Consider the following 24186-nt stretch of genomic DNA (forward strand, 5'->3'; position numbering starts at 1 on the left):
CAATTGAGGCAAATTTTAAACTGCCAATTCAGTATATAAACAAACAAATAAACTGACAACAATAGACTAACCTCAAATTGGTAGAGTTTTATAGCAATTTAGTAAATCCACGGACCACTTGAACGGTTGAACCAACAATCAAAAAGAATTTGCACACTTGAACCAGATGCTTATAATGCCCAGCCTCGCCTCAGAACCAAAAATTGAAACCAAAATTTGCAACTGCCAGTTCAATCAGACAATCAACAATCACTGATTAAAAATAGAAGAATATAAGAAATAGAGAATGTTATATAAACAGGGAATATGAAGCTTACTTGGTATTTAAAGATGAGCATGAAGGAAATAGATGATTGATATTAGAGAGACGTTAGCGATTAATGATGATTTACACTTTCCATTCAATAAATTTTGTGAAATCGTGTGCAATTGTGCGTGGAAAGAACCAAAATAGTCGCTTCAGTTCCTCCAATTTAGCTTACATTCTTCTGTACTGCCGTTCTTCCGGTGAGGATAGAAAACCTAATATAATTTTTTTTAAATATGGGGCCTCTATATTTTTGGGGCCTAAAGCCCTTGCTTGGCCCATGATAACTATTGGGCCGGCCCTGCATATTTTTGCATTATATTGCTATCAAACAATTAAAAAAACCAAGCATACTAGCACAGCTGTTAAACGTTAACTTGTTAGAAATTTAATAAAAATGTGTTTTTTTTATTTTAACGTTGAATTTACTCATAAATATAGTCTAAATATTAGAGTGATTTAAAAATTTTCGCGAAATAATTAAAACATCGATTATTCATACAAAAACATTTAAAACTTAAACATGTCTTTCAAGTTCAAACATCTTCAACCATGTGTGCTCCTCAAGCTAACTGTCTCATCCTATTACCTTGTGTGCATACTAAAACTCAGCTACGTTGAGTGAATTCTAGTTAATCATGCAACATACATTACATTCACATACTTACATATATACGTATCCGAAGATACATACTTAACCCGCTTACCTTCCTTACATACGTACATACTTACATTCATTCTTTCTTTCATACTTTCATTCATTACATGCATAACTATCCATACGATTTAAAGAGCATTTCGCCCTATAACATTCGCAAGTATTATTAGGGCATGTTCCCTACATTCACAGATATTATAGAATTTGTTCCATTCATTCGCAGATATTATTAGGGTCTGTTCCCTACATTCGTAGATACTGTATGGTATGTTTCTTACATGCACATATATTATTAGGGTATATACCCTACATTCGCAGATATTATTAGGGTATGTTCTCTTTTTACTCGTACAACCATACATTTATACAATTATATAAATACATCCTTACACATGTCCTTTCACATACATATAACATTCATAGGGCAACCCCTAGCAGGGTCCAAGGGGCAGAGCCCTTGGCTGGGGTTAAATTGAAGTTCAAACTAATCGAATCGAACTTATACATTATATAACATATGCGCTGCATATGTTCAACATATGCGTCGTATATGTTACAAACATATACGTTGCATATATATATACGCTCCAAACAACAGATCTTGTTATTTTAACGCTATTTTAGGGTTTTTTTCGCATTTTTGGCCCGTCAGCTGCCGTTGGCCGCCGCGTTTGGTTGGAAATTGATTATCTTTTACCAAGGTAGACTCGATTGATCTATATCCAAGCTAAGGTGACCCTTAAGCTCGTTTAATCATTCGATTTGTTCTAGATCTAGATTCAAACGGCTTAAACGACACCCCGGGGCAGCGCTATCAGGTTTTATGATGTTAGGTTATCTAAGATAAATAATTTTCTACCTTTGGTTGATCTTGGTTTGGAAGATTTAGCGGTGTAGAGAGCGTTTGGCTTAAGTGTGTGTTTTTGAGTATGTAGGATAAGGTGATGAATAGATGGAAATGAAAGGGATGTATGGTTTTAAGGGTATTTATACCCTAAGCCCATGGACTTAGGCCCATTATCACAAGTCCATGATCTATTCTAGGTCAATCTATTTTAAGCTTACAATCATTTATTTATTTTTTTATTATTTAAAAACATCGGATGTTATACAAGGTGTGGAACCGAAGAACCAAACCATTAATATTAATAATTTTACCCAGTTCTTTAGCATTTTATATTCACTTTTTTAAAACGTCCAGAAACAAAGAGGCGCACATTTGTTAAAGCCCTAAGGCCAAAATCTTCAAACTTCTCTCAATCTCTTGTAACAGATCAATCTCAAACTCTTATGCAGTTGCACATGTGTTTATCATCTCTTTCTTTTTGTTGTATCTACATGATTATAATCTTAATAAACTTGCATTAATTATTTGTTTATTGATTGTAATCTTAAGCTTATTTGTTTTATGATTGTGCTAAAGTGTTTGATTATAATTTTAATGAACATACATAATGAAATCCGCTTAATGAACATATATGAAGTGTTGATTATATTCTTAATGAACGTACTTAATGAAATCCGCTTAATGAACATACATAATGGAACCTTAATAATTAATGAATAGTGTTAGTAGTATTCTTGTTTTAGAGGGTTTTTTGAGTAGTAATTACAATCTCTAAGTCTCAGCATTTAGTAGTATACAATTTGTAGCAATTTGCAAAGTTTGCACAACTCATGTGATAAATAACCGATTGAATCGGTTCTGGCACATAAACAATTAGCGAGAACCGAATTTACTCGTTATGGAACTAAACAAGTTTATTATAATAGGGTCCGATTCCGGTTCTATTTTTCAGCCATTTTCAGTTTCGGTTCAGTTTTGTAGGTTTCGAACTGTTGCACAGCCTAGCAAGAACAGTGGTTGGAATAAATAATGCTAACTCATTAATCATGTCATGACCTATTAAATTATTAATGATGTCTTATGAGATCTCAAAAGTCCATTTTTATTAATATTTAGTATGTCACTGTTTTTAGAACGACTTTCATTTTGTGTTTAGGTCACCGCACTCTCGAGCTTGGAGAGCCCCATTGCCCACTCTTGCCACACTATGTTTTCTTAACTGGTCTCATGCTGGCTTTAGAGTTTGGCTTGGGCGTTCCCCAGGAAACTATACCGTTGGCTGCCACTTGACAATCGATGTTTCACAACAAGGGCAGAACTCTCTAGCGTAACACACGGTGAGACGAAAACCCGGATGGGCTCGGGATTTGAATTGGCAACCTCGTAAGGCATAGCCCAAACCCTTTATTTCCAATATCTTTCCAAAGTGACTTAAGTAGGAATTAAATGTGGGTCTCCATCGAAAACTCAACCTTCCTATCAAGGCCATAAGCAAAGAATATTTAGTATGTCACTTAACTCTTTTTTTACAAGCTTGGTTTTGTTTGATTACACTGATGTTTTTTTATGTTTTATGTGTAGAGAGAACAACAAGTTTTACCCAATCACATTGACTAAAGAAACTTTTAATTTACTCTCTTTGTTCTTTTTAAGTGTCATGATTTGAAAAACAAAAAGTTTAAGATATATTCAATTACTTCTTTTCTTTCTTACCAAATGATAATAATGTCTTAGGAAATTTGGTTCATCAATATTGTTTATTAATGCTAGTTGTGTGTGTTTAAGAGTAAACTTGAAAATTGGCTAATAAATTTGAAAGCGAACATTTGTAATGAAACAGATGAAAAAGAAAATATTGACACTTTTAATAGGACAAATGGAGTATTTCTTTCTTTCAAGATAATTAGAGAGGCATATTCTCTAAACTTCATCTTCATCATTCTAAATTTAACACACTAATTTGCACGGTGTAACCCCGGTCACGTGGCCTTCTCCAACACTCTGGCAACACATATTGATATGATTGTTATACTATGAGAGACATACGCGTTAACTAAGAAGAGGTGTGAAATCTGTTTTAGGAGACCTGTAGAGCACGAATTCTAAGTCACAACCATCAACATCAGTTTACTCTTTCTTGCTGCCAATGAGATTTCAATAAGACTTTGTTAAAACACAAAGTTGACTCTACCTTTTGAAGATTTTGATTTGATCCACATATATATATATATATATATATTGAGGTTATAATAAGAAGTGAAATTAGTCTAAGAAGTGTAAGAAGTAATCTAGTGCGTTATATAGGTTGATCAGATGGTGGATATGAAAAGTGTGTTTATTGTGCGGTGTGTTTTATTTTAGTTGCGGTATGTTTTATTAAATATAATGGTGAAAACACACTTCCTACACTTTTTAGGAAAACTCTACTTCTTATTATATATATACAAGTAGAGTAATTATGTAATTAAATCATAGAGTAATTTCATAATTACTCTACTTGTATATACAATTACTATACTTGATTTTCACGTTTATCACATTAATTTTATTTGTATATATATATATAGAGAGAGAGAGAGAGAAAATATGGAATACGCAAATGCTTATCGTACAAAACCGTACACGACATCTGGGAGTGTCGATCTACACCTTCGATTCAATTGCGAGCGGTTGAGGAGATCCCGTATATTTTAAGCGAGAAGGGTACGATTGTGTTTTTGATTCGTAATCTAACTTTGGTAATTTGCGTATAAACGGTTACGATCCTGATATTTAGCTTAATCAAAATCAATTTCTTATTTACGAAACAATTTTTGTACCGAAAACTATCAATTGAGCTCTCTTCAGTACACGAACTAGTTTTTCAATCGATTTTGTGATTTAGGATTTTGAAATGGAAGACGATCGTGAAAGTAAGTTTTTGTTCTGTTTGAACTAATCAACAGTAGATGTATACTATGATCCTATGTTTTTAATCATGGCAGTAACCTGTATGTTAGTTTCTATGAGAATCACATGATAATTGATTGGTTTAGTTTGCGAGCGTGTTACGAGCATGCTAATATTTGGAGTGCTTTAACATGGTTGATTTTTGGTGTTTATACTATGAGCGTATCATGAGCGTGTTAATATGAATGATTATAATATTATAGAATATGAGCGTGTTAATATTAGGATTGTTAAAATGGTTGATTTTATAATATGAGCGTGGTTTGAGCGTGTAGTTTATGTATTTTATAATATGAGCGTGTTTGGATTACTTTATGAGGCTTTTTGGTGTTAACACATTTGATTTGATGTTTGTGTAGATGATTAAAGTGTTTTGGTTGAAGTTCAAAGGGTTGATAGCATTCCTGAAGTTGCTTCTTCTTACAGACTTGTTAAAGGAATGATGTTTTCGTCAATTGATCAAGCATTTGATTTTTATAGTGAATATGCTAAAAAAGCTGGATTTGGGGTTCGCAAAGGTGGATCTTACCTGCATGATGGTGTACTAAAGACCAAGTATTTTACATGTTGTAAAGAATGTCTCAAGCCAGCCAAAATGTACGCTTCAAAAGGTAATTGTAATGAATCAAGCAAGCCATATTATAAAAGGAGGAAGATGCCGACAATTAGATGTGGTTGTAGAGCACATCTACAGTTAAAATATGTTGACGATGTAATTTTTGTAAGTACATGATTTTGTTGAAGGCCATAATCATAGTATGGTAGCAGATTCTGATATGCAGTTTATTCGTTCTGCGAGAAAGTTAACACATGTCCAAGAGGAAGCTATTTATGAGTTGTCTAATCTGAATCCGGGACCTGTTAAAGCGTTTAACATTATGAGAACATAGTACGGTGGTTTTGAAAAAGTAGGTGCAACTAAAGATGATTGTAAGAATTTTAAACAAGGTTTGAATTGTTGTATTGGAGAGTATGATGCTGAGATGATTGTTCTGAGATTGTGTGCGAAGAAAACATTTTCATCTAATTATTCTTTTGAATATGATGTCAATGATGATCGTGAGTTAATTCGTATGTTTTGGTCTGATGAGATTTCAAAGAGTAATTATCTTGCATTTGGGGATATTATATCATTTGATGCTACATTTAAGACTAACAAGTAAGTTATTGATCCATACAGTTATCAATATAATATTCAAGTGTATTAGTTAGTTTTGTGTGTATGAATATATTTTTTTATGTACAGGTACAAAACGGTTTTTGTAGCGGTCACGGAAATTGATAACCATTGTCATAGTGTGACTGTCGGTGTTGGATTGTTAGCTTCTGAAACTATTGAATCGTACACATCGTTATTGAAAATTTTACTTAATTCGTTTGGTAGTGCACCGAATGTTGTTGTTACTGATCAAGACCCTGCTATGAAGCAAGCTATTGCATCTGTGTTTTCAAATACCAGGCATAAGTTATGTATGTGGCATAAAATGAAGAAAGTTGCTGACAATGTAACCTTTAACTGTGTTTGATTTGATTGTTTTAAGCAGCTTAAATGATGAGCGCTTTACAAGCGTTTCATGGTAATAGTTTTTTTGATGTTTAATATGTGAGCGTTTTATGAGCGTAACATAATTTATTGTAGATTTTGTTAATAAGCGTTTCACAAGCGTTTAACATTTGTTTTTCAGGTGGGAGCCGATTTATGTAACAACGAAGATTTTAAGAGTAGGCTATGTAATATTGTGTGGACGGATTCAATTAGTCCTTTTGAATTTCAGGAAAAATGCCAGGCTATAATGGTTGAGTTTGAGCTTGACAAGAATAAATGGCTTACTGATATGTATGAAATCAGATTTGATTGGATACCTGCTTTTTATAAATACGAACCTTTGTCTGGATTGATGCGTACAACATCAAGATCAGAGAGCGAAAACCATTTTTTCGGACAAGCTACAAATTCTCAGTTAACAGTAGTTGAGTTTTTCAACCATTTTGATTTTTGTATGGAGATACAAAGATACAATGGCAGACGGTGTGATCATGATAGTAGGTACATGTAGCTGCAGTTAGAAACCATAAGTTATCTTGAAAGGGAAGCGGTTAGGATATATACAAGATCTATTTTTTAATGATGTTCAAGATGAAATGAATGAAATTATTGGTGGTGTTTCACAATTCAGTTCCTGTGAAGAAGAAGGAGGTTATTTGAGGTGTAAAATATGGAATTTTAATGCGTATGTTCCCGGATTTTTGGAGGTAAGTATGAGCGTTTAGTAAGCGTTTTAGTTTAAAGTTGTTTAATCTTAAATTAAACAACTAGCGTTTAATAAGCGTTTAAATTGAGTTTTTTACATTTTCTTTTTTTAGGTTGTGTTTAAGGACGGTGAGTTTGGTGAAGAATCTACTGCAACATGCTCCTGCAAAAGATTTGAACAATATGGTTTGTTGTGTCGGCATATTTTCTACGTTATGAATATGTATCAAGTCAAGAAATTCCCGAAGAGATATATAAATGATCGATGGAGGAAAGAGGTTGTGGTGAATATCAGAACAGTTCCAATGTCAGAGTTTGGTAATGATCAGAACATGATGATCAAAGAGATTTCAAGAGAAATAAAATATGCCGGCGAATACCCTTATCAATAGTTATGTTGCAGATATCGATGAGTTGATTAAAGTTAGAGATAAGATGAATTTGATGATTGAAAAAGCAGACTTAACTCGGTATGAAAGAGTATGTCCATCTAAAAGGGATAGATTTGCTGCTGTTTTATGTTTTGAACAACCATCAGAAGTTACTATCCGTGTACCTAATGGAATAAGAAACAATGGCCGTGGCTCACACAAAAGAATTAAATCAAAGAAAGAAATAGCCGTTAGTCGATCTGTGAAGAGTTATAGGGAGTGTCATATTTGTCACCAACTTGGCCACAATATCAGAACTTGCAAAGCATTGCAGCAACAACCACAACAATGAATTCGTAGTGTAGTGTTTTAAAGCGCTTAGGTAATTGATTGTTTTAGATAGACAGAGTTAGTTATTGTTTTAGATTGTGCGTTTTATAGTCACCTTTTTTACAAGCGTATGACAAGCGTTTAGATAAACTTTTTATTTATTTATATTTTTAAAACACGCGGGGTTACACCCCATCAGACCCCATCATCATAAGACCATGCAAACTAAAAAAAAAGCTAACATCATCAGACCCCATCAGCTCCCTGTTCTTGATGATCTCACGCCAATATTCCTTGAACTCCATGTTGGTTGACACTTTTGAAACCGTGTCAACCAAAGTACCATACACGGAGTCGAAGCATGTAGTATGTTGTCTCAGGAACTCAACAGTCTTGGCCTTGAACTCACTGTCTTGTAGCTCCATGAGTTCGTTATATGCATCAAGAGTTTTGGATTTCTCTTGAAGCACGTGGGCCTGTGAGTGTTGAAGGGCGGTTAGAAACTTCTCATCCTTTGCTTTCTCAAGATCCAACTTTGCATTCACCATGCTTTTCACAGTTTTATCACATGAAAACATTGTGTGTGTGTTTTTGTGTGATCTGAATAACAAGAACGGATGTGAAATATATAGACATAATTTGGATGTCTATTAATTGTGGGTAGTTGAGATAGAGTTATTCAATGTCATTTAATTTTGATGTAGGCTATCATCAATACACAAATGTCATTTATTATCTCGTAAGCGTGTTTAAGCGTAGTTGACGTGTTTAATATTTTGGTAGTTGACATAGTGTAATTTAAATTAATTAATATGATGTAGGCTATCAGTACAAAAATCTTTTTCCAATTTTTGGCAAGCAATGAAAAGGGCTGAAATGAAGAAGGTGGAGAAACATGCTAAAGCCTGCGAAGAGAACCAACATGTTTTTGTCTCTCTGGCTTTTGATACCTTTGGCTCCTTGGCACCGGAAGCTATCCGTTTCCTAACCAGGGTCCAACGGGTTGTGCATAGCAATGTGTCAACTCCAAAGGGGCAGGGGTATGTCTTTAGCAGGTTAGGGTTTGCAATTCAGAAAGGGGTGGCGGCGCAGCTTGTTGCTCGCCTACCTGCTATGTTGATGTAATATCTATGTTTCTTAATAAATATATATAAAAAAAATACACGAATATTTTTGGCAGGTGAATAGTAATAAGTGTAATTAAACTAGATTAAAAATTTGTTTTTAACCTGATACAGTGGGTTAGCGTATTACAAACGTATAATAACGTATAATGAGTGTCAGAACTACGTCATCACATTGTTCTATGTTCGACCGTGAGTGTACAGTTTTGAGCGTTGTTCAAGCGTTTTGGCTTTTTATTATGATTTTGGTCCGTGAACCTGCAGTTCTTTTTTGTCTTTTTGTCCTTTTTTTACTATTTGGTCCGTGATCTTTTCTTATATATATGCTATATTTTGTTAGACTTATATCTACATATCTCAAAATCAGTTAAAATGGATGCCTCATCATCGTCGTCATCATCATCTAAATCAGCATCTTTCAAGGAAGCTTTAAAGATGAAGATTGTGGAGCAGGTCGCTGCAGACAAAGCTTGCCGTGATAAGTTAACACATGAGTTTGTGATGCTTAACAATAATATGGATTACAGGGATGTTATTACGAATGTTCTTGTCAAAATGCCTGCTAGTACTATCCGTGATCTTGCGGTTTTGTTTATGGTTGATATAGGGAAGAACAAGTTTGAATAGTTCAAAGTATTATCAAAGGCAATTCTTGAACTAAACTGCTCAATGAAATTGAAGTTGGATTTTCTCAAGTCACTATTAGAGTAGGGGCTAGCGGCCTGATGTGTTGAGAGTTTGGTGAGCGTTTGTACTAATAATTTTGTGTGTGCTTTTGGTAATAATAATATTTCCAGTGTTTTGTTAGTTAATTTATATTAACATAAGGCTATTGATTAAAATAGATAACAAATTTTGAAAGAAGTCAAATTAGGTGTTGCCTTTTTTGGAGTTCTTCAATCAAATCCGCCTCGGACAAAGCTTCGTCGTTATTTTCACTAAATTCCTGCGCCTTCTCGATAAGATAATCTCTTTTCTTGTTTAGATCTGACAGAAGGATTTTTCCCAAATACTTTGCCCTCAACCTTTTTAGCTGATTCACTTGTTTAGGACATTCCTTGTAAAATCCCCACATCCATGGTTTCTTCCCATCATATTTCTCCATGTGTCTCATAGCAAAAACCCCACAATCTACCCCATTTTCTGTTGTTCTCCATAACATCCTTAATCTTGTGATTGGAGCTTTTTGGATTTGATCAGCAATGGGGTGATTGATTTTTCTTAAGATACATGTAAAAGACGGTTCTCTAAAAAAAATTAAAAGCACTTAAATATTTCACAAATCTATAATAGATATTATTGAGAGTTTGTTGAGCATTTACCAGGATTTGAGGATTCTTGTTGTATCTTTCTTCAAAAAGACTTCTGATTGCTTTTTGTTTGTCCCCTAGCCTTTTAAACTTTTTATCAGCCAGTAGAGTTCCTGATGTGCACGGTTGTTAAGCAATTCTATCACTCATGTTTAAAGGTTGAAAGCAACCACATAGAAGTGACCCTTTTGTAGAATTGGCACAAGGAAAATAGCAACTTCCTTAATTGTTTTGACATCACTCCTCATCATCTGTGTTTCAATGTTGTCCGTAAACACTTGGAGTCTTTGTTCGTATGTGTGACCAAATGCCTCATCATAATGGTCATTTGTCAGCAAAAGAATTCAAATAAGCGTTTAAAGATAATAGGTAGATTAAAGCATACCAACATGCAGTGTGCTTGTACCGAAGAGCCTGAATGGTGATTCTGTATATTTTTTCTTTTCTTCATAAATCATCAGTTCACAGAATGCATCCATTGCATTTTTTGTTAAATACAAACCAGGACAAAAACTCTCAAAAATCACCTTAAATGAATCTGTGTAAGTAGACTTGAAAACCTCTTTCCATATGTCTTTGAGACAAAAAAATATATATACTCTGAAATTATTTTTCATCCTCTGTGACATTTGTGCCTATGTCAACCTCTCTTAAAAGATATGGTGATTTCAACGCAGGAGCTAACTTTCTCTTTCTTTCTTCTCTCACCAACTCTTTGTCTTTATTTTCTTGTAATAATGATACCGGAGATGTAATTTTGGGTATCATATTTGAAGTTGATGTCAGTTTTATGAAATTTTCACTTGGTGACAAACCAGTGTCAGCTTTTGATTCTTGGTTTTTCTCTTCAACTTTACTAACTGAAAAACAATAAGGACAAATCACTGTAGCAGTTTACTAAATTTATTTTTATAAACCAATGCATTTTTTCTGTGTTTTACCTATGATATCTTCTAGAGTTCCATCAGTTTCAGTGTTTATGGAATTAGCATCATCTTTGGTTTCACCTCATTTTTTGTTCACTAAACTCCTGAGCATTTGTATGAACATACACCATATCAGCTCCAAGTGAGATAACTGTGAAGCAATAAGTGTGAGCGTTTAATAAGCGTTTATTTATGAATATGTTAACAAAAATTTGATACCTTCAACTTCTTTTGGAATTTCAGTACACACTGAACTATTTGCAACAGTGTGCTCCATCTTGTCCTCTTTCGATCCAACTCATGTATCTTTCATATAAAATATAAACAAATTAACATGAGCGTTTGATGATTGTTCAAGTTGTATGAAGATAAATTTAAGCATATTAATACCTTCCTTGGCCCATGCAAGTACTGTAGTAACAACTGAATCAAGTTTATTATTCCCTTCAAGTTTTGTTACTATAATATCTTCAACATTGTTTACTTCTGATTCATCACCAATGACAGCTGCATCTGGCACATAAAATTTTAAATAAAAATCTGAGTGTTTGTTGAGCTTTTAAGTTGTATAAAAGAAGTTTTTTATAAATTACCACTGCATCACCAACACATGCATCAGCAACCCTTGTATCACCAACAATTTCTCTAGATTTTTTCTTGTCCTCAGATAGATTATAAACTTCAGGAATATCTGGGATTCAAAACTTAGATATCAGAGTTTGTTGAGCGTTTATAGTATAAGTATATATAATAGTACCAATACCTTCTTCACCAACTACAATATCTGAACCAACTACTACATTACCAACAACAAAATCTGAATGAACTGAATCAATTGCGAAGTTGTATAAGAAGTGGTAACTTTCAAAGATATATAAATATATTTTTTTGAAGAAGTGCATATGGTTGAAATTTAAAAGAGAATTAGATTGTTTTATCACCTAAATTAAGGACTGTGTTGGTTTTCATGGTCTCACATTCTTGTGTTTTGGGAACCACATTTTTGTTGAATCTTTCTTCCCATTCATAACATCTTTCAAAGATCTTGTTATTAGATAGATGTTTGTCCTTTCTTTCAGGACCAATTCATTGATTTCTGAGCAAAGTTTTTCAAATTTCTCCAACTTTTTATCCATTTCCTTATTCCAAGACTGTAAAATGAAAATGTAGTTATTAATTGATTCAAGATATTCAATAAATCAAATATCTCACCTTCTCTTCCTTTGTTTCTTTTGGTGGTAGGTAAGCAGACATCCTAGACAGCTGAAGTGGGGTTAGATAAAAGTCGACCAGCTCTTGCGTGTGTGTTCCCAATGGCATTTTCAAACTCAAATGTGAATACGTATCATCATCATCATCATCATCAAATTCGCCTTCGGCATTGTGATCGGCATTATCTGTTTCCGTTTCACTTCCCACATCTGTCCCTGACAGATGTTATGTTATAAAAATGTATCATTAGAAGAAATACACATTAGAAAGTTTTAATATGAAAATAACAATTTTTTGTTACCATGTTTTTGGTTGTCATCATCTGCATCAGGCTTATGCATTGCTTTGTCACCAGCAGCTGCCTCACCAACTGCATCAGCAGGTTTATCAGCAGAAGCAATAGCAACTGTATTATTAGCAGCAGCCTCGGGAACTATCTTGTCACCGGTAGATGTAATCTCACCAGCAGCTGCAACATCATCTTTACCAGCATAGTTCCAACATTAGCAATATCAGTTGTAGGCTCAATCAATCCTTTGTTTGCAGATTCAACATCAGCTTCCACACCAACCGTTTCAACACTCTCATACGCAGGAGCGTATTCCTCGTTTTCAGAATCATCATCTAAAGGAGGCATTATTATACAAGTATCTCTCCATCTTTGCTAGAGTTGTTGTTATGTAGTTGAGTACAGGTGTTGTGACTGGAGCCCCAAATGAACTATATCTCTTCTGGTACTCGTGTGTGTAAAGCATCACAAGAAAGGTGATTGGACCGTTGTATTGTTCATTGACATATTTCCATTCTTCCTTTGTCATCTTCAGGTTGTCAATTACATAGCTGCACCAGTCCATATTTCGAATATCTGAGAGTTTATCGATTGCGGTGATAAATCGTTGGTTGATTGTTGTTGATTTTGTTATAAATCTCATACATGTGTTGAACAACATTAGGAAATTAATCTTAAACAACTCACCAACTCCTTGATCTTCCATCAACTTCTCTCTAACATGCTTTATACTTATTCTTGTAGTCGGGATTGATTCTTGAACAGATCTATAGTTGCATCGTCCCCCAATCTTGGTCTACTCCTTTTCTAAAACTGGAATTTTACCCATTGGTATCCCCAACACTTCACGAACTTTTGCTGCAGTTATCTTAATACCACTGTTGCCGATGTTCAATTCATTAAACCGATGATCATAGTTCATTAGCAAACAATGCCCTAACATTGATGGAGTTTGGTTTACTTGTAATCTTAATATTGACCCAAACCCCATTTTTTCTAAACAAACTTTTTGTTAAGAGTTCATAACACTAACTGCATCCACAATGTTAAATGGTGCACATCTGACTCGTAACTTTCTGTCTATAAATTCAACAAAGGGTTTCCTTTGTATCCTTTCAGCTGGCTCTTTTTCTTTAATGACCTTCTTCCTTGGTTTTTGAAAGTTCGAGTCAGAACTACAGTCTTCTACCTCTTTCCCCTTCTTTGTTAAAAACTTGTTTATTGGAACTTCAAAGTCCGAATCAAAATTTGCTTCAACATGTATTGTTTTAAGCTTTTTCACTCCGGCATCTACTTGTTTTGTTTTAACCTTTCGTTTAACTGAATCACACATAAAACTCAGATTAATTGCATAGTTTCAGATGTTAAATCATCCCAAAACGCTTATCAAACGCATAAGACTAGACTCAAGTTAATTGGACAGATTCATATGTTGCAATCATCCCTAAACCCTAAACGTTTATCAAATGCATAAGACTAGATTTAGGTTAATTGGACAGATTCATATGTTGTGATAATCCCTAAACCCTAAATCATAATCCCTAAACCATAAACACTTATCAAACGCATCAGACTAGTTTCAGGTTAATTGGACAAATTCATATGATGCAATCATCCCAAACGCTTGTCAAATGCTTCAAGTCATAGTTTAATTGACAACGTAAAAACCAATAATCAAAAACAAATCAGCCCAAAACACTTATTAAACGCCAAATTATACTAACAGTTAAAACCTAAAACAATGGTTAAAACCTCTCTAAAACCTAAAACGATTACAGGATTAATAAACAAACACATGATTTATCAGTAATCTGAGGTTTATCTTGTTTTTGCTTTGATCTTCGTTCCTTCGTCGAAGCAGATGAGCTAGGGTTCTTCTTTTTGTCCATCTTTCGTTACGATTGAATGTAGTACGCTTCGTCGTCGGGATCAGTTGATTATAGGTTGATTATGCGAGTGATTTTAGGGAGAGTGATGGAGACTAATTGACGATCTTACCTTTTTTGAAGAATAGAGGCGCGCGTTTTAAAATTTTGATCGGACGCTTGATGTAGTCGTGTACGGTTTGTATGATAACCATTTTAAACTACTAAAAAAATCTATAAAAAATATTTTAAAAAATCATAAAACAAAAAATTAAAAAAAAGTAAAAAAACCAAAATTCTTATATTTCATTCTAGTTTCATTAAAAAACATCATATTATACACATGTTTATAATTTAATTTAATCTCTAGTTACGTAATGTACATATTTGTACATTATCATTTAACTTTAATTTTACATATGTGTATAAAAACACTAGTAGGAAACCCGCACGATGTTGCGGCGAAGACGATTTGCAAAGCGGTAAAATATTAAATGAATGAAATTAATAAACATAAAACAAGTCATTTCAACTAAGACAAACTAAAGAAGAAGGAAGATTTGTTAACTTGATCAGTTACTTGAGATTCAATTCATATCAACATCTTACTCCGTTTGAAGGAATACAATTTATGTAAAAACATTAGACAAAATACCATTGATCATTGCATAACAGTAAGTTTATATGCATGTATACAACAAAACCATTGATAAAATATGTTGAGCAATAACTTACTACTTCTGTAATGCTTTTATAAACATACTTAGAAGTAGTAGTTAGGGTACCAAAATCCTAGAGAAATAGTAGATTCTTACAAACCTCCGGTTCTTCCAAATTTGAATCAAGTCAAAAGTCCTCATCAAGATAATACCAAAACCCATAGGCTGCATAGTTATTTCAAAACAAATCACCTTATGCGGATTAATAGTCAGAGGGTCCTTGCCACCAATTTTGATAACCATAGATCAAGAAATAAGACTCCCTGTTAATATTAAAATGAGATCATACTCCACATAAGGTTAGATAAATGAAACAAACATACAAAGCCTGTAAAAGGTGTTCCTTTTATAACTGAATAAACATTTGATTATGAGAACATGAGCATAACCAATCCTTAATGAGAAAACGGACCACAGGAAAATAATTAGTAAAAACCCGAATGAAAGAAAGATTCAAAAAGTAGTATATAAATAATAAATAATTATTAGTAAATGGTATAAACGTATAACCAATCCCTAATGAGAAAACGAACTACGGGCAAAAAATTAGTAAAAACCCGAATGAAAGAAAGATACAAAATGTAGTATCTAAAAAATAAATAATTATTAGTAAATGGGTCAAATGACCATACTTGATAGTAATCATCATGGCTTTGGGTATACCTTAAACAGTTTCAGCACAACTTCAGGTGGAACCCGAGAAGTGTTGTAGGATTCAAGTTTGTTATGGCACTGAGAAGAGGTTGTTAGTTCATATTTTCTATACAGTGTATTTACTATAGCATACTTTAAGAAATTACACATTGTATTTGGAAATGTGTACACTATTTTGAAAATACACATATCATTATATACTAATATCGGTAGTTGATATATTAGAGAATTAATCTAAGTTACCTGCATTGATCTCATTCATGGATCGTTTCACATGTTGATTGGGTTCTGTATCGACAATCAAAGTTTACATAATCTCAAAACCATAATTGGAAATGGCCTGAAACATAAGAAAACAAAATTGGTTCTTTGATAGTCACACAGGCGTAAAGACGAAATGTGTCAAATAGAGTAGTTTAAAGTATGAGTTAGATAAAGCATGATACCTGAAGAGAAGAGGTGACTTCTTGCGTATGAAGTTGTTGCACACGGGCGTAAAGGTGTTCTGACATGAAACACGATCATAGATTCAGTAACGTAATCTAGAGTTAAAAAATGGACCTTACAGCTAAAGAAGCTGCAACGCAATTAAAAAAAGACCAAGTAGACTTCATATCTAATCCGATAAATTGAGTGGAACCGACTTTCACATGCATAAATGGTGGCTGCCTGTAACAATATATGATAACTTTTTGTCCCAGTTTACCAATATATGATAAGCTTTTAAGAAAATATCTTCATGTTGAGTTAAATCATAGTAATTTCAGATCCATATGAAACATGCTTTGAATCTCAAACAAGAAATCTTGACGTTGTTCAAGAAAATAAAAATAAGAACATGATTGATGAGTTGAAAAAACCTGATCATCAGAGAATCTTTTAGAATGAGAAGAAATTGAACTACCTGCGCATTATCTTGCTATACAATGACTTCCTCTGTCACAACCAACTCTGATGGTCATTGTTTCTGGTAGAGACTCAAAAACAAACACCAATACCCCCCACATACTTGATCAACAATTTCACCAATCTCAATCATTCAAACCTAAAATCTTCAATAAAACTGGATTACAATCAAAACCCACAATCTAAAACCTCTTAAAAATAGACCCTTTTAACGAAAAATATAAACTTTTGAGGGCATTGTGTATTTACAAAATCGAGACAAACTGTTTTATTTTCAGATAGATTTTATGAAATAGCAGCTTGAACAAACTACAAACCTGATCATATTGAGGCGACTGAACAAGCTTCAAAATTGAACTAAAGAGGAAAATTGATCAGCTATGACGATTGAACTGGAAAGACATCTCAGCGAAGCCATATTGGTTGTTCCTACAAATTCGCTTTTGAATGGCAATGATGGAAGTTGATTCAGTAATAACATAAATGTGAATACTTATGAATAACACAATCAGTGGCGACGAAGTGATTGAATCGTAAGGCCGCTGGTGATCGTATTCTTCTGTTTGCATCAAAACAAAAGGCCGTAATGGTGATGATTGAGCAAATAGATAATCGGAATCGGCGATGATTATTGGTGTTGTTTAGTATGGTTTTTGACACACCTATTATTGCGCTAACTGCAAGAGGGAGTGTATGAGAGAATGTGAAACTGGCTTAAACAATAATTGTCCTAAACCACAGTCAGATACGTTTACCTTTACAAGTTTGATTACACATATATTCCTTTAATGTTATACCCTCAAACAAGTTGTACATTTGTAAGGCCTCGCTACCGGTGCCCTACACTTGGACGTTGGATTTACTCATAAACATAGTTCTAAATATCAGATTTAATTAAAATTTTACGCGGAACATAAAACTTTCATAAAACATTACACAATTCATAACTTGTCTCAAAACATCATTTGTCTTTCAACATTAAAGCATTAAAATTAAAACATCAAAAGTCTTCGGATGCCAGACTCTTATTCTTCTGCTGCCATGTGTCCATCTCAAACCAGTTGTCTCAATCTGTTAACCTGCGTGCATACTAAAAGTCAGCTACGCTGAGTGAGTTCTAGTTAATTACACATTATATCATACATACACTTACCTTCAATTATGCATCCGAAGACACATAATCATTACTTTACTATTTCACTTTCATTACATACGTTCATACTTTATTACTTTCATACTATATAAATTACTGTCCTTTTCTATCTCGGATACTATTAGGGTCCAATCCCTTCCTTTTCTATCTCAGATATTATTAGGGTCTGATCCCTCTTTCTTTTGTCTATCTCAGATATTATTAGGATCTGATGCCTTTCTTGTCTATCTCAGATATTATTAGGGTCCGATCCCTTTCTTGTCTATCTCAGATATTATTAGGGTCTGATCCCTTTTTACTTCTCTATCTCAGATATTATTAGGGTCTGATCCCTTTCTTCTCTATCTCAAATATTATTAGTGTCTGATCCCTCTTTCTTCATCTTCGTGCATACTGTCATTACATACTCATAACATACATACTTTCTCTAATCAATCATACATATCCATATATTGTGCTCATATCTATCATATACATTCGTCTATCATAACATACCTCCCTTGTTAGCACGTGCAATATCCGAAGATCGTTCACGCACCGACAAGCTTTCATTTACATTTAAGATATACATACATAACATATAAACCATGCAAGGCATACACTTACCAGTTAAGGTAAGTGTATTAACTATCACATCGAGTATGCACACAGCCCCGAAAACATAACAAGGAAATGGGGGTAGAAACTCACCTGAATGCGGTTACGTTCACCGTTAATTGTAATCCCTTTCTTCAGTTGTGCACGGCTGACTGTATAATAATTACACGTATCAATTAACTATCACTACCCATATCATCTTTCCAGTCTTAGCTATTGCCCACAACGAACGGGGGTCCGGGGGCAGCGCCCCTAGCAGCGGGATCTAGGGGCGGCAGCCCCTAGCAGGGTCCAAGGGGCAGAGCCCCTGGCTGGGGTCGAGCTGCCAGGTCAGCTTGGAAAAATTTTATTTCCATTAACTGTCTTAACGTATTTTTCATTAGGATTTTAAGTTATTATTTTATTCACCTACTCATTCGTTAGCCCGATTCATGGTCTAGTACTGGGTTACTTTTACTTAGCATTTAGCGAACTTAACATTAATCGAAGTTAAACCTTAAGCGAACTTATAACCAGCGAAGTTATTCGTATATTTTAGCGAACTTAAGAACCAGGCGAACTTATTTCAAGCGAACTTGGTCAGCTTGGCGAACTTACCAACAAGCGGAGTTATAGCCAGCGAACTTAGTCAGCAGGCGAAGTTATCCAGCAGCCGCTACGGGTTTGATTTTTGACCCAAAAACATTTGTTTCAACATGAAATCCTTGGATATGATATTAACTAGACCCGCGATCATTCCCATGGTCTTTTTCGGGTAAAACTTGGCCAGGAAAAGCATAAAGTTTGGACTTTTAGGCTTAAACGTTTAATACTAGATCTAGGGTTCATTTTATACGAGCCGCACATGTTTGCAGGTCCAACGAGTTCGTTTTAGCATCATGTTCGCAACTTTACATTTCATTTACATCCGATCTATACTCGTTCTAAGTTTCAAGACTAAACGTTTATAAAAACGTAAACTTTAAGGTAAAAGACGTACCTTTAGTGCTCGTTTGGATTTCGTTAAACTTGGTTAAAAACTCTAGATCTTGTATTTAGCATGTGTGATAAAGATCTACTTGAACTAGCGTCCACTCGATCTCTAACTTCGCTCAAATCTCTCGGCCACAAGTGTGTAGTGGTGTGTGTGTTTTGGAGTGTGTAGGCAAATATGGAAAGATGGAATGAGGATTAGGGTTTTAGGGTGGTTTAAGAGGTATTTATATCCCTTAAAGCCCATGGACCTAAGGCCCATTCCCCTTAATCCATCTTAATTAGTCCAAGTCCATGATCTTTTCCTTATTAGACGCTATTTAATATTATTTAACTCACGACAATTTAACGCAACTTCCTTTATTTATTATTAGAATATTTAGGATGTTACAACATTGATGCTTGGTTGACTTGTACTTTATAATCCACATCTCGGTTTCTAATAAAATTTATATCAAAACGTTAATAAAAATAAAAACGTTGCAATGGTAAGTTTGATTTTTTTAAAAAAACTTATTATACTCATATATATAAAAGGTTGTAGTAAAAAAATAGATTTGAGGAATATAAGAAAAAATATGAGGGAGTGAAAAACTAAATAATACTTAAATTTACAAAAAAGATGCAAAGACAAAAGGGAAGAAATGTAATTATATATTACCAAATCAGTTTTCACGTAATATAGTGTTGATTAAAAGACAATTTTAATCCTTGAAATTCAAATTTTCATGTTACATGTATTGTACTTATAACAATAAGTAGAGGTGCAAATAAGCCGAGCTGCTCGCGAGATATTCGAGCCCGAGCCCGAGCTCAAGCCTAAAAATAAGCTCGTTTAATAAACGAGCCCGAGCTCGAGCTTTACTTATCGAGCACGAGCTGGCTCGCGAGCCTAAACGAGCCTGCCATTTGTATAATTTTTTTAAATATATATTTAATAATTATTAATTAATAAATATTATGTTATGAAAAAATAAATAAATATAACTAAATAATATATATTCTTTTATACATAAAATTATAATAGAAAAAAATATATAAAATATTATAAATATATAAAAAAATAATTTATATATAGTAAACGAGCCGAGCTCGAGCTTAAAAATTATACATATGTGTATAATTTTGTTAAACCGATTATGCAGACAACACAGATTTATATCTATAACATTATGTACTGCATGAGTTAGAGAACTCTAAGATTTTAAAAATTATAAAAAAAAATAACTACATAGACAACACAGAATAGTAACTTTTACAATAAAAATCGTTGTAGAAGTAAAGCCAAGTTTGTGGTTTTATAGTCTATTTTAACTTAAGTAGTTTAGTAAACCTTAAATCTTTCATTCAAAATTTTAACACTAGGAAAACCCCAATTTTGAAACAAAGCAAGATCTTGTTAATTATAAAAGCGGTCCCACCATTAAGGTAGCTACAAATACCGAATCCTTTCTTTACAATCTACCCATTCATATTCATTCCCCTTTCTTTCCTCTATTCCCACTTCACCTTTATCACTTCTCCTCTTCTGAAAGTAACCACACACAAACTCAGATTCCTTTTTCCTTATTTTATTTTATTCTTTCAACTTACAAAAAAAAACTCATTCAACTTAAATACAATGGTAGACGTCGATAGAAGAATGTCCGGTTTAAACCCCGCACACCTCGCCGGCCTCCGCCGCCTCTCCGCCAGAGCAGCCACGTCATCACCCTCAACCCCACTGCCAGCTCGCAACAGCCTCATCTCATTCACTTCTCTAGCTGACAAAGTTCTAACCCACTTAAAAAACTCAGGCGTACAAGTCCAACAAGGGTTAAGCGACAACGAGTTTGCAAAAGCTGAAGCCGAGTTCGGGTTCGCATTCCCACCCGATCTTATAGCTGTCTTATCCGCCGGGTTATCCGTCGGACCCGGGTTTCCGGATTGGCGGTCCAACGGGTCAACCCGGCAACAGCTAAGGGCCAGTCTTGAACTCCCTATTGCTTCAATATCTTTCCACATTGCGAGGAACGCATTGTGGTCGAAGGCGTGGGGCCTTCGCCCCACGGATCCCGAAAAGGCGATCAGGATCGCGAGGAATGCGTTAAAACGGGCCCCACTTTTGGTGCCCGTTTTTAACCACTGTTATATTCCGTGTAAGCCTTCGTTGGCTGGCAACCCGGTTTTTTACGTTGACGAGAATCAGATATTTTGTTGCGGGTTTGATCTTTCGGATTTTTTTGATAGGGAGAGAACGACGTCGTTTGCGAAGTGTTACCCGGAAAATGTTAATAATAATATTAATAAACAAGGACGGAAAGTTAACGGAATGTTATCAAATAATAATATTACTCGACGGAGTCTTGACGCCGTCGACGGAGGGAGGGTTCCGAGATGGGTAGAGTTTTGGAGTGACGCCGCCGTTGACCGCCGCAAAAAGTCAAACTCGTCGGAGTTATCTTCACCGGAACGGTATTTTGAGATCCCGAGATCGGGTACGTCGAACTGGGTCGATACGTATGTGAAGCGGATCGGGTCGGTTTTGAATCAAGGTGGGTGGGCGGATTCTGACGTGTCGGATATTGTTGACGTGGCATCATCCGGGTTCTTTGATGGTGAGATGGTGTTGTTGGATAACCAAGCTGTGATGGATGCTTTATTGGTTAAAGCGAATCGGTTGTCGGAGTCTCTCCGGGAAGCTGGTTGGAGCTCAGAAGATGTTTCGGATGCGTTTGGGTTTGATTTCCGGCGGGTGAAAGAGCGTAAACCGGTTAAGAATTTGTCGCCGGAGGTGTTGGCGAAGATTGGTAGACTTGCGGAATCTGTGTCTAAATCTTGACGCCGGAGTCGACGGTAACCGACAGACAGATTCTTTTTCTTTTTTTTTTAGATACTAAAAGTAATTGTATAATAAATTTTATGCAAAGAGAAACAGCGAGTTTTACTCGTTACCGCTAATTTATACTATTTTATACAAATAAATAATTACTGTCGTTATCATTTGGTGCATGTATTTTAAATTGAAAGTTGTGTTGACAATGTTTTCTCAGTGATGATATTATGAGAGAAGACTATGTAAATATGTAATCTTAGAATTTGATCGGTGTCAGGTTGGTTTGTTACACTATGGTTGACATCCAGTATAACGGTTGATAAAATTTTGTAATACGCATAAAAAGATATGAATGAATCAGAAACTACAAAAACGAATATAAATTAACTACCTGTTAGTACCGATACGGATGCGGATATTAATATTGTAGGAAACTGAAAACTTTTAAAATAATATATCGTTCACGGTACACACAATGCAAGATAATGTATCTTAGGCTGAGGGGTGTGGAGCGCTAGAAAGGGCGCAAGAGGCCAGCCGCTCGCGCCGCGCTAGAAAGGGCGCAAGAGGCCAGCCGCTCGCGCCCCGGGGCGCGAGCACCACACCACCGAGGCGCGAGAGGGGCGCGAGAGGGGCGCGAGCACGGAAAAAGAGGCGGGCGCAAGGGTGATCGCGGCTGGAAATGGGCGTAAAGTGGGCATTGGGAAGCGTGCATGACCGTTGGGGCTTTATAAATTGAGCCGTTGGCTCTTAAAGTTTATTAAAAAAAAATTTTTAATAAACTAGTTATATATATATATATATAGAGAGAGAGAGAGATAGAGTTATATATATATACTTTTGGTAGAGGAAGAAGATGTGATTTCAGAGGAAAAAAGAGGTAGAGCAAGTGATGGAGACTGTCTAGAAGAAGAAGAATGGTGATGATGGAAGTCCATTGAAGGAAGACTGGAGACAGACAGAAGAGATATTTGTTCAAAGGTAGAGACAGGAAGTGAGTGAGATATATAGCAGGATGTGATTTTGGACTATGTGTTATGTTAAGACTTTGTTTGTATAATGTGTGTTTTTTTAGATATTAATGTGTTTTTTTAATTAATGTGTGTTTTTTTAAATAATTTCTTGTTTTTTTAATAATACGTTTTTTTAATACATTTATAAAAAAATAAAAAAATAAACCGCTCGCGCCCCCTCTCGCGCCCCTCCACACCATGGCCCGGGGCGCGAGCACCACTACCAACACCCATCTTATCAAGTTTCTCTCTCTGCCACACGTCACAATATTATTGGCTGGCGCCCCCACTCGCGCCCCCTCTCGCGCCCCTCAGCCTTATGTTTAATCGGGCCATTACAGATGGCACAGGTTACTAATGAAGGAATGCACGTGTGAGTAGGGGGTCTTTCTACAAAAAGATGTTATTGGGTTTATGACTTTATTCCAACGTATGTATGGAAATCGAAAAAGTAAAGTGGGAACAACCAGGACGATGTCGTTTCATGATGGTGTTGCTTCGGAAACGGTGTCGTCTAGATGAAAAAGCAAAGTGTGTTTTTGGGGTTGGGTGTTTTTACACTTGAACCCTGCACTCTTGTTTCTTTAATTTAACACCACAAAATATAAAGAAAGTCATTTATTTAATTTTGCTTTATTGGTTGGAAGGATGGAGTGGGGCCGGTGTTTCAGGTGATAGTATGGGAAAAGGGGCTGTTTGGCAGTTCAACATCGGTAACCGGAAATGGATCACAAACAATAAGTTTGGTTCCGTTAGATTGGTGGGTATACATCAGTAGGCAAATTTCACTAGACAGTTTAATGGCACTCTTCACTCTACCGGGCTCACCGCCCCCCTCCATAAATTGGTCAAACGTGACCTGAGGTCATTGACCATGGTCACGCTACTAGTCTTTCAATCAAACTTTTTGTTTATTTT

The 24186-nt window shown here is 35.1% G+C and overlaps 2 protein-coding genes across 2 annotated transcripts; both read left to right on the plus strand.

The window, feature by feature from the left end:
• The first annotated feature begins 4705 nt into the window (after window positions 1-4705).
• LOC143610958 (protein FAR1-RELATED SEQUENCE 2-like) lies at window positions 4706-7735 on the plus strand. Its single transcript, XM_077085295.1, has 11 exons — window positions 4706-4724; window positions 5145-5372; window positions 5488-5621; window positions 5733-5920; window positions 6008-6220; window positions 6306-6338; window positions 6447-6462; window positions 6537-6808; window positions 6939-7014; window positions 7126-7330; window positions 7416-7735. Exons 1-11 carry the CDS (start codon window positions 4706-4708, stop codon window positions 7733-7735), a joined length of 1704 nt encoding a protein of 567 aa, XP_076941410.1.
• A 13140-nt stretch (window positions 7736-20875) lies between these two features.
• Window positions 20876-22278, plus strand: LOC143610960 (uncharacterized). The gene has a single exon (XM_077085297.1). The coding sequence runs from the start codon at window positions 21062-21064 to the stop codon at window positions 22259-22261; it is 1200 nt and encodes a 399-aa protein (XP_076941412.1). The 5' UTR covers window positions 20876-21061; the 3' UTR covers window positions 22262-22278.
• The last annotated feature ends 1908 nt before the right edge of the window (window positions 22279-24186 follow it).

Source organism: Bidens hawaiensis, unplaced genomic scaffold (genome assembly GCF_021521415.1).
Source record: "Bidens hawaiensis isolate Kalapana, Puna unplaced genomic scaffold, B.hawaiensis_p1.1 tig00028758_1, whole genome shotgun sequence".
NCBI lineage: Eukaryota > Viridiplantae > Streptophyta > Magnoliopsida > Asterales > Asteraceae > Bidens > Bidens hawaiensis.

What these genes read in the sequence shown, in the direction of transcription:
- LOC143610958 (XM_077085295.1), top strand. An exon ending in CGGTGTGATCATGATAGTAG is followed by an intron (nt 6,809 to 6,938) that starts GTACATGTAGCT and finishes TTCACAATTCAG; the next exon opens with TTCCTGTGAAGAAGAAGGAG. An exon ending in AGTTCCAATGTCAGAGTTTG is followed by an intron (nt 7,331 to 7,415) that starts GTAATGATCAGA and finishes GTTATGTTGCAG; the next exon opens with ATATCGATGAGTTGATTAAA.
- LOC143610960 (XM_077085297.1), top strand. Translation starts at nt 21,062, where the DNA reads ATGGTAGACGTCGATAGAAGAATGTCCGGTTTAAACCCCGCACACCTC.